This window comes from Salmo salar, chromosome 29 (genome assembly GCF_965601325.2).
Source record: "Salmo salar chromosome 29, fSalSal1, whole genome shotgun sequence".
Lineage (NCBI taxonomy): Eukaryota > Metazoa > Chordata > Actinopteri > Salmoniformes > Salmonidae > Salmo > Salmo salar.
This window is the reverse complement of record NC_138319.1, coordinates 44,516,218-44,527,388: the sequence shown is the minus strand read 5'-3', so window position 1 is coordinate 44,527,388 and position 11,171 is coordinate 44,516,218. Positions and strand designations below refer to the sequence as shown.

Sequence of the window (11,171 nt, the reverse complement as noted above, 5' to 3'; positions counted from 1 at the left end):
TAATACACTTGAAACAAATAGATGTATTTATAGACTAATACACTTGAAACAAATAGATGTATTTATAGACTAATACACTTGAAACAAATAAATGTATTTATAGACTAATACACTTGAAACAAATGGCCAAACCGAAAACTGGAGACATTACTAGTGCCTCCCCCACAATCAAACCGCCATAAAAATGAAATGAAACGCAGCCTAACGTGATCATTGACAGCTGCCTTGAAGGACACAAATAAAAAATGCTTTTTGCTACTAAGATCAGTGAAATGTTGGCTAAACTGACAACGGAGTGAAGAGCAGAAATTTCAACTAGCAAGCAAGTCGCAGCAATGAAGAACTGAGTGTGTGCGGGGATTCTGGCAGCAGGTTTTCAGCACAACACCGTCATTTACCGGGACGATCCTTCTCCACTTTACTGTCTGACCTTATCGACTGCTCTGGTTTACCGGGACGATCTTTTACTGTCTGACCTTATCGACTGCTCTGGTTTACCGGGACGATCTTTTACTGTCTGACCTTATCGACTGCTCTGGTTTACCGGGACGATCTTTTACTGTCTGACCTTATCGACTGCTCTGGCCTTACGTCAGCAACCCGGAAGTGGCGTCGCACAGTGGTGAAGGTTTCAGTAAACAGTCGGTTAGCAACAATACCGAATCATGAGCTGGTCTCTAACCGTGTAGAGATTGAGTTATATTTATTTCCCGCTGTATGTGTCTGTTCTTTCTCTCGCCATGATTCCCGTGCCGCTCGTCGTGTGTGTTTTGGGCGGCTGGTGTTTCGTCTATCTAACAGACGTGCTTCTGAAGGTAACGTTTTACTGACTATATGCTCGCTAACGTTAGTCATTAGATCCGGTCCCTCGACCAAGTTATCTGCACGACGGACCAGATCTAACGAGTAATGTATTGTTATGTAATTAACTAACGTTAACTAACTAGTTCACTATTCCGCTATGTTTCCATCTGACATAGTAGAATGTGTTTCCTGTAATAGCTAGAAACGTGTTATGGTCACATGGTGATCCATGTACAGAACGATGCATGTAGTAGGATTTGTATACATTCTGCTCTGTCCAGGCCTGGCAGTGAAGTGTCTAGACCAGGGATCCAGAGCTGGGTTACACTTTCCCACATCCCTAACAAACACAGCTGATTAAACTGGGGTAAAAGATGGCCAGGGGCTAGTTAGGACTCAGAAATGGTGTTGGGGTCACTGCTATATAGGGGCTAGTCGCACCTGCTGGTGAAAAGAATTTAGAACAGCCAAATAATTATAAATAACGTCGCATATTCCGTATCACAGGGTAGCCTTTTGTCTTCTACCAAACCAATGGTTGTTCGACAAAACTAAGCATCGGACGTCATTGATCACATATTTCTGATAAAGTGATACAAGCATCAGCACACTGTTTCGAGGCAAACTGCTTAGCAATGTCGATGCATGCCTCGGAGCTTCGGAAACAACCGTAACATTACTACTGTCCTACCAACCTTTTCATTTGGTGGCACCAGAACGTCATTTAGTTGCACCATTTCGTTAGTGTTCCATAATGTTCCTGCATTCCATACAGAACCAGGCTAATAATGACTAGCCATCTTTTAAATTAGCATGCCCTTGTGTTCATAGTCCAAATAACTGTCATGGTCCAAACACACCAAGACAGTCGTGAAGAGGGCACGACAACACCTTTTCCCGCTCAGGAGACTGAAAAGATTTGGCATGGGTCCCCAGATCCTCAAAAAGTTCTACAGCTGCACCATCGAGAGCAGGTTGCATCACTGCCTGGTATGGCAACTGCTCGGCATCTGACCGTAAGGAGCTACAGAGGGAAGTGCGTACAGCCCAGTACATCACTGGGGCCAAGCTGCCTGCCATCCAGGATCTATATACCAGGCGGTGTCAAAGGAAGGCCCCAAAAATTGTCAGAGACTCCAGTCACCCCAGTCATAGGCTGTTTCTCTGCTACCGCACGGAAAGCGGTACCAGGGCACCAAGGCTTCTACCCCCAAGCCATCAGACTGCTGAACAATTAATCAAATGGCCACCGGACTATTTACATTGAACCCCCCCCCATTTATATTGTACACTGCTGCTACTCTCTGTTTATTATCTATGCACAGCCACTTCACCCCTACCTACATGTACAAATTACCTCGACTAAACTAAACCCTCGCACATTGACTCGGTACCGGTACCTCCTGTATATAGCCTCGTTATTGTTATTTTATTGTGTTTTTTATTTTTTACTTGAGTTTATCTAGTAAATATTTTCTTAACTCTTTCTTGAACTGCACTGGTGGTTAAGGGCTTGTAAGTAAGCATTTCACAGTAAGGTCTACACTTGTTGTATTCGGCGCATGTGACGAATAAAGTTTGATTTGAATTTTACATTGATTTGGATAGATTTAATGTAGCTGTTAAAGTTCAAAAAGAGACTTAAAATGAAGTACAACACTTATTTATTGCAGATTTCAGTGCCATTTGTAATTTTCTGCTAAATCTTCTAGAGGGAAGAATTAGAAAAATCAATACTTGATACCACAGCAAAAAAAGACTGATTTCCCCAAAATCAAAAAGACTGATTTCCCCAAAATCCAAAAGACTGATTTCCCCAAAATCCAAAAGACTGATTTCCCCAAAATCCAAAAGACTGATTTCCCCAAAATCAAAAAGACTGATTTCCCCAAGTTTTTTTGTTCAGGTTTTTTGATCTCACAACCACTTTATCTTTTATGAATTTTAATTTAAAAATGTTTTCCCCTTTTTTATCCCCAATTTCATGATATCCAATGGGTAGTTACAGTCCTGTAGGGGCTAGGACGATCAGTGTGCGTACGGGGGCTAGGACGATCGGTGTAAATGGCAGAATGATATGGCCTAAAATTCATATCTACATTTTTTCAAACTTATGGGCGATTCACTGTATATACAGTTGAAGTCAGAAGTTTACATACACCTTAGCCAAATACATTTCAACTCAGTTTTTCACAATTCCTGACATTTAATCCTAGTAAAAATTCCCTGTCTTAGGTCAGTTAGGATCACCAATTTATTTTAAGAATGTGAAACGTCAGAATAATAGTAGAGAGAATGATTTATTTCAGGTTTTATTTCTTTCATCACATTCCCAGTGGGTCAGAAGTTTACATACACTCAATTAGTATTTGGTAGCATTGCCTTTAAATTGTTTAACTTGGGTCAAACGTTTCGGCTGGCTTTCCACAAGCTTCCCACAATAAGTTGGGTGAATTTTGGCCCATTCCTCCTGACAGAGCTGGTGTAGCTGAGTCAGGTTTGTAGGCCTCCTTGCTCGCACACACTTTTTCAGTTCTGCCCACAAATCTTCTATAGGATTGAGGTCAGGGCTTTGTGATGGCCACTCCAATACCTTGACATTGTTGTCCTTAAGCAATTTTGACACAACTTTGGAAGTATGCTTGGGGGTCATTGTCCATTTGGAAGACCCATTTGTGACCAAGCTTTAATTTCCTGACTGATGTTGCTTCAATATATGCACATAATTTTCCACCCTCATGATACCATCTATTTTGTGAAGTGCACCAGTCCCTCCTGCAGCAAAGCACCCCCACAACATGATGCTGCCACCCCCGTGCTTCACGGTTGGGATGGTGTTCTTCAGCTTGCAAGCCTCCCCCTTTTTCCTCCAAACATAACAATGGTCATTATGGCCAAACGGTTCTATTTTTGTTTCGTCAGACCAGAGGACATTTCTCCAAAAAGTACCATCTTTGTCCCCATGTGCAGTTGCAAACTGTAGTCTGGCTTTATTATGCCGGTTTTGGAGCAGTTGCTTCTATCTTGCTGAGCGGCCTCTCAGGTTATGTTGATGTAGGACTCGTTAAAAAAAAAATATATATATATATATATATATATATATATATATATATATATATATATATATATATATATATATATATATTGCTAAAAACACAAGGAAGGGGTAACATTAAAGTATTAGAACATGAAGGACAAACAATACAGCATCAAGACACCATCAAACATGTATCAGTCTTTCTGCATCAGAGCCATCCTTATGTGTGAGGGTGCATGATAGTGATATAAAATATGTCATAGTGTCCTTTTTCATGGTCACAATCTAGTGAAACCCGATTCCTCCAAGATCCCCCCACAGTTCCCCAATAGCTGCTCCCTCAATCCTCCAAGATCCCCCCACAGTTCCCCAATAGCTGCTCCCTCAATCCTCCAAGATCCCCCCACAGTTCCCCAATAGCTGCTCCCTCAATCCTCCAAGATCCCCCCCACAGTTCCCCAATAGCTGCTCCCTCAATCCTCCAAGATCCCCCCCACAGTTCCCCAATAGCTGCTCCCTCAATCCTCCAAGATCCCCCCACAGTTCCCCAATAGCTGCTCCCTCAATCCTCCAAGATCCCCCCCACAGTTCCCCAATAGCTGCTCCCTCAATCCTCCAAGATCCCCCCCACAGTTCCCCAATAGCTGCTCCCTCAACCCTCCAAGACCCCCCCACAGTCCCCCCCCCCCGGAGGAAAATAAAAAATCCAATTAATTCTATTCCCCCCCAAGAACCCCCCAACGCACCAACAACCAAGAGAATAAACTAAAGAGAAAAAACGAAAACATAGAAGAAAACAGCAAACAACAATGCAAAAAAATGTAAACAAAATAATACATTTAAAACAATGGACATCATGGATAACTGAAATCATAACAGCAATGCCAACTGTATATGTTTGTGTGCATGTCTGGCACTATTACATGTATGTGTGTGTTCTTGTATGTGTTTATTTGAATGAGAGTGTGTGTACATGCATGTGTACAAACTAGAGGTCGACCGATTATGATTTTAACGCCGATACCGATACCGATTACAGAAAGCATCTCCTTCCTGAGAGGTATGACGGTTGCAGGTCCCATGGTATTTATACTTGCGTACTATTGTTTGTTTAGATTAACATGGTACCTTCAGGCGTTTGGAAATTGCTCCCAAGGATGAACCAGACTTGTTGAGGTCTACAATTATCTTTCTGAGGTCTTGGCTGATTTCTTTTGATTTTCCCATGATGTCAAGCAAAGAGGCACTGAGTATGAAGGAAGGCTTTAAAATACATCCACAGGTACACCTCCAATTGACTCAAATGATGTCAATTAGCCTATCAGAAGCTTCTAAAGCCTTGACATCATTTTCTGGAATTTTCCAAGTTGTTTAAAGGCACAGTCAACTTAGTGTATGTAAACTTCTGACCCACTGGAATTGTGATACAGTGAATTATAAGTGAAATAATCTGTCTGTAAACAATTGTTAAAAAAATTACTTGTGTCATGCACAAAGTAGATGTCCTAACCGACTTGCCAAAACTATAGTTTGTTAACAAGACATTTGTGGACTGGTTGAAAAACGAGTTTTAATGACTCCTACCTAAGTGTATGTAAACTTCTGACTTCAGGTGTATAGTGTGTGTGTGTGTTTTCTCTATATAAGCTTAGTTAAGGTGAAATACACTGCATTTCAAACGGGGCTTGTGTTTTTATACCTAGGCTAAATTCAGTATAAACCTTCCACCAACACAAGAACCATTGGTCATTTTAATTATTTTATCAAAATAGTTTACCAGTTTTTTTTTGCAATAGACAGACATGAAATCCATATCAGCGACTATCTATGAAAATGACTTTTTTGTAACAAATTGAACCAGAACTATGCGTATCTACTACTAATGACCAACATCTTGTAGCAGTTATTATTTATATATTTATATTTATATATTTATATATATTATTATAGAAAATTAACCCAGGTCTCATAAACACATCTCCCAAACACAACGTGTTAGTGATTAGCCAGCTAGTCTTTCTATAAACACATCTCCCAAACACAACGTGTTAGTGATTAGCCAGCTAGTCTTTCTATAAACACATCTCCCAAACACAACGTGTTAGTGATTAGCCAGCTAGTCTTTCTATAAACACATCTCCCAAACACAACGTGTTAGTGATTAGCCAGCTAGTCTTTCTATAAACACATCTCCCAAACACAACGTGTTAGTGATTAGCCAGCTAGTCTTTCTATAAACACATCTCCCAAACACAACGTGTTAGTGATTAGCCAGCTAGTCTTTCTATAAACACATCTCCCAAACACAACGTGTTAGTGATTAGCCAGCTAGTCTTTCTATTTAAAGTCTAGCCAACTTGGATCTATTTGCTTGATAGAAAGTTAGTTGAATTGTTATGAACACATCCTTCTGTCCGTCTTCAACTGTTTGAGCAGCATGCTATCCAGTCCACTTTGTTCAAGTGTTGAAATCAAGTGGCCTACCTTATTTTTCACAATGAGAAGAACTTGCCAATTCCTTATATAATTGTTTGATGCTTATTGCACATTTATAAAACTAGACGGCTGGTAATACAGTCTTTGGGTAAAATCCTTCTAGCTGTAAGTGTTACCATAATGCCGCGTTCGACAAACTGAGCATTCATTTTCCATATTCAATGTTGGTTCTAATAGTGTCTGCTCTGTGTGCGATTTGAGGAGTTGAGATGTAAATAGGGTATCGTTAGGAAGGTTTTCTCCTCTATTACAGTAAAATAATGTTTCGATGTCCATAAGACTGATTCTGTTGGACCAAACCTAAAATGCAAGTAGCGAGTTCAAACCGCTTGTCAGAGTGAAAGTGCTCTTATCTTTATTGTTGAGGTGTGTGTGTGTGTGTGTGTGTGTGTGTGTGTGTGTGTGTGTGTGTGTGTGAATGAGAGAGTGCAGTCACAGTAGGAGTGAAGGAGACAGACCAAAAAGACAACATGAGAACAAGCGGACAGAAACGGTCATAAGACTCTTTCGTATTGTCCGAGATCTCTAAAGGTTGGAAAGCTGCCGCGGTCATCCCCCTCTTCAAAGGAAGTGACACTCTAGACCCAAACTGTTATAGACCCATATCCATCCTGCCCTGCCTCTCTAAAGTCTTCGAAAGCCAAGTTAATAAACAGATCACTGACCATTTCAAATCCCACCGTACCTTCTCCACTGTGCAATCTGGTTTCCGAGCTGGTCATGGGTGCACCTCAGCCACGCTCAAGGTACTAAACGACATCATAACCGCCATCAATAAAAGACAATACTGTGCAGCCGTCTTTATCGACCTGGCCAAGGCTTTCGACTCTGTCAATCACCGTATTCTTATCGGCAGACTCAACAGCCTTGGTTTCTCAAATGACTGCTTCGCCTGGTTCACTAACTACTTATCCGATAGAGTTCAGTGTGTCAAATCGGAGGGCCTGTTGTCCGGACCTCTGGCAGTCTCTATGGGGGTGCCACAGGGTTCAATTCTCAGTCCGACTCTTTTCTCTGTATATATTAATGATATCGCTCTTGCTGCGGGTGATTCCCTGATCCACCTCTACGCAGACGACACCATTCTGTATACTTCTGGCCCTTCTTTGTACACTGTGTTAACTAACCTCCAAACGAGCTTCAATGCCATACAACTCTCCTTCCGTGGCCTCCAACTGTTCTTAAACGCTAGTATAACTAAATGCATGCTCTTCAACCGATCGCTGCCTGCACCCGCCCGCCCGTCTAGCATCACTACCCTGGACGGTTCTGACTTAGAATATGTGGACAACTATAAATACCTGGGTGTCTGGTTAGACTGTAAACTCTCCTTCCAGACTCATATTAAACATCTCCAATCCAAAATTAAATCTAGAATGGGCTTCCTATATCGCAACAAAGCATCCTTTACTCACGCCGCCAAACTTACCCTCGTAAAACTGACTATCCTACCGATCCTCGACTTTGGCGATGTCATCTACAAAATAGCTTCCAATACTCTACTCAGCAAACTGGATTCAGTCTATCACAGTGCCATCCGTTTTGTTACCAAAGCCCCTTATACCACCCACCACTGCAACCTGTATGCTGTAGTCGGCTGGCCCTCGCTACATATTCGTCGCCAGACCCACTGGCTCCAGGTCATCTATAAGTCTATGCTAGGTAAAGCTCCGCCTTATCTCAGCTCACTGGTCACGATAACAACACCCACCCGTAGCACGCGCTCCAGCAGGTATATCTCACTGGTCATCCCCAAAGCCAACACCTCCTTTGGCCACCTTTCCTCTCTGCTGCCAGTGACTGGAACGAATTGCAAAAAATCGCGGAAGCTGGAGACTTATATTTCCCTCACTAACTTTAAACATCAGCTATCTGAGCAGCTAACTGATCGCTGCAGCTGTATATAGGCCATCTGTAAATAGCCCACCCAATCTACCTACCTCAACCCCATATTGTTTTTATTTACTTTCTGCTCTTTTGCACACCAGTATCTCTACTTACACATCATCTGCTCATCTATCACTCCAGTGTTAATCTGCTAAATTGTAATTACTTCGCTACTATGGCCTATTTATTGCCTTACCTCCTCATGCCATTTGCACACACTGTATATAGACTTTCTTTTTTTCTATTGTGTTATTGACTGTATGTTTCTTTATTCCATGTGTAACTCTGTGTTGTTGTTTGTGTCGAACTGCTTTGCTTTATCTTGGCCAGGTCGCAGTTGTAAATGAGAACTTGTTCTCCACTAGCCACCTGGTTAAATAAAGGACTTGTTCTCAACTAGCCTACCTGGTTAAATAAAGGACTTGTTCTCAACTAGCCTACCTGGTTAAATAAAGGACTTGTTCTCAACTAGCCTACCTGGTTAAATAAAGGACTTGTTCTCAACTAGCCTACCTGGTTAAATAAAGGACTTGTTCTCAACTAGCCTACCTGGTTAAATAAAGGACTTGTTCTCAACTAGCCTACCTGGTTAAATAAAGGACTTGTTCTCCACTAGCCACCTGGTTAAATAAAGGACTTGTTCTCAACTAGCCTACCTGGTTAAATAAAGGACTTGTTCTCCACTAGCCACCTGGTTAAATAAAGGACTTGTTCTCAACTAGCCTACCTGGTTAAATAAAGGTGAAATATAAAATAAAAAAGCACAAAACCTTAATTCTTGCGATACCGGTATTTGGAATATTGTGTGTAGGATAATGGCAGAGGATGTTATAACACGTTCTTTCTCCTCCTCTCCCTCAGTTGTCTGAGTCATATGGTCATTGTTATGAGATGTGGCTAGGGTCAAAGGGTCTGTCTCTCTCTCCGTTCCACATCCGCTGGCAGACCTCCCTCTTCAACCGCCTCTTCTCACGCTGCGCTCGCATCAACCCCCACGCCCTCTACCTCTGGTAAGACCTGACCTCTGACCCTTAACCCCCACGCCCTCTACCAAGACCTGACCTCTAACCCTTAACCCCCATGCCCTCTACCAAGACCTGACCCTTAACCCCTACGCCCTCTACCTCTGGTAAGACCTGACCTCTGACCCTTAACCCCCACGCCCTCTACCAAGACCTGACCCTTAACCCCCACGCCCTCTACCTCTGGTAAGACCTGAACTCTGACCCTTAACCCCCACGCCCTCTACCAAGACCTGACCTCTGACCCTTAACCCCCACGACCTCTACCAAGACCTGACCTCTAACCCTTAACCCTCATATCCTCTACCTCTCTGGTAAGACCTGACTTCTAACCCTTAACCCCCACGCCCTCTACCAAGACCTGACCTCTAACCCTTAACCCCCACGCCCTCTACCTCTGGTAAGACCTGACCTCTAATCCCTGACCTCTGACCCTTAACCCTCATATCCTCTACCTCTCTGGTAAGACTTGTGCCTGGTTCCACTGTGTGTGCAGGTTTACCAGTGGTCTAGTGTTTGGCCTGGTGTCTATGTGTGTGTGCAGGTTTACCAGTGGTCTAGTGTTTGGCCTGGTGTCTATGTGTGTGTGCAGGTTTACCAGTGGTCTAGTGTTTGGCCTGGTGTCTATGTGTGTGTGCAGGTTTACCAGTGGTCTAGTGTTTGGGCTGGTGTCAATGTGTGGTTCGGTGGTGCTGCTAATTAGAACCCTGCAGCAGACTGTCCATCAGATGACATCAGACCACCCTCAGGGAGCCAATCAACAGACACTTCAGGTGGTGGTACGTACAAAGAACGTGTGTGTGTGTGTGTGTGTGTGTGTGTGTGTGTGTGTGTGTGTGTGTGTGTGTGTGTGTGTGTGTGTGTGTGTGTGTGTGTGTGTGTGTGTGTGTACTGACTGGTGTGTGTGTGTGTGTGTGTGTGTGTGTGTGTGTGTGTGTGTGTGTGTGTGTACTGACTGGTGTGTGTGTGTGTGTGTGTGTGTGTGTGTGTGTGTGTGTGTACTGACTGCTGTGTGTGTGCAGGTCCCAGGTATAAACCTGCCAGTCAGTCAGCTGGCCTACTTCTTCTCTGCTCTGCTGGTCAGTGGGGTCATACACGAACTGGGCCATGCCGTGGCAGCAATACGGTAAGATATATACACACACACACTAACTGGACCATGTTGAACTGAGTCACTAGCTGGACCATGCTGTAACTGAACTGGACCATGCTGTAACTGAACTGAGTCACTAACTGGACCATGCTGTAACTGAACTGGACCATGCTGTAACTGAACTGAGTCACTAACTGGACCATGCTGTAACTGAACTGAGTCACTAACTGGACCATGCTGTAACTGAACTGAGTCACTAACTGGACCATGCTGTAACTGAACTGAGTCACTAACTGGACCATGCTGTAACTGAACTGAGTCACTAACTGGACCATGCTGTAACTGAACTGAGTCACTAACTGGACCATGCTGTAACTGAACTGAGTCACTAACTGGACCATGCTGTAACTGAACTGAGTCACTAGCTGGACCATGCTGTAACTGAACTGAGTCACTAACTGGACCATGCTGTAACTGAACTGGACCATGCTGTAACTGAACTGAGTCACTAACTGGACCATGCTGTAACTGAACTGAGTCACTAACTGGACCATGCTGTAACTGAACTGAGTCACTAGCTGGACCATGCTGTAACTGAACTGAGTCACTAACTGGACCATGCTGTAACTGAACTGAGTCACTAACTGGACCATGCGTAACTGAACTGAGTCACTAACTGGACCATGCTGTAACTGAACTGAGTCACTAACTGGACCATGCTGTAACTGAACTGAGTCACTAACTGGACCATGCTGTAACTGAACTGAGTCACTAACTGGACCATGTTGTAACTGAACTGAGTCACTAACTGGACCATGCTGTAACTGAACTG

General features: G+C 43.2%; 1 protein-coding gene across 3 annotated transcripts in view; it reads left to right on the top strand.

The window, feature by feature from the left end:
- Positions 1-452: 452 nt before the first annotated feature.
- mbtps2 (membrane-bound transcription factor peptidase, site 2) overlaps positions 453-11,171 on the top strand; it is a 57,303-nt gene continuing 46,584 nt past the window's right edge. Inside the window, exons 1-4 of one of the 3 annotated variants that reach the window (XM_082970848.1) lie at positions 453-815; positions 9,086-9,234; positions 9,743-10,025; positions 10,269-10,372. In XM_082970848.1, the coding sequence (XP_082826974.1) occupies positions 741-815; positions 9,086-9,234; positions 9,743-10,025; positions 10,269-10,372 (611 nt within the window). In that variant the 5' untranslated portion in view covers positions 453-740. Of the gene's footprint in view, positions 816-9,085; positions 9,647-9,742; positions 10,026-10,268; positions 10,373-11,171 lie in introns of those variants that run through there. The other 2 variants (XM_082970849.1, XM_082970850.1) reach the window with 2 other exon arrangements.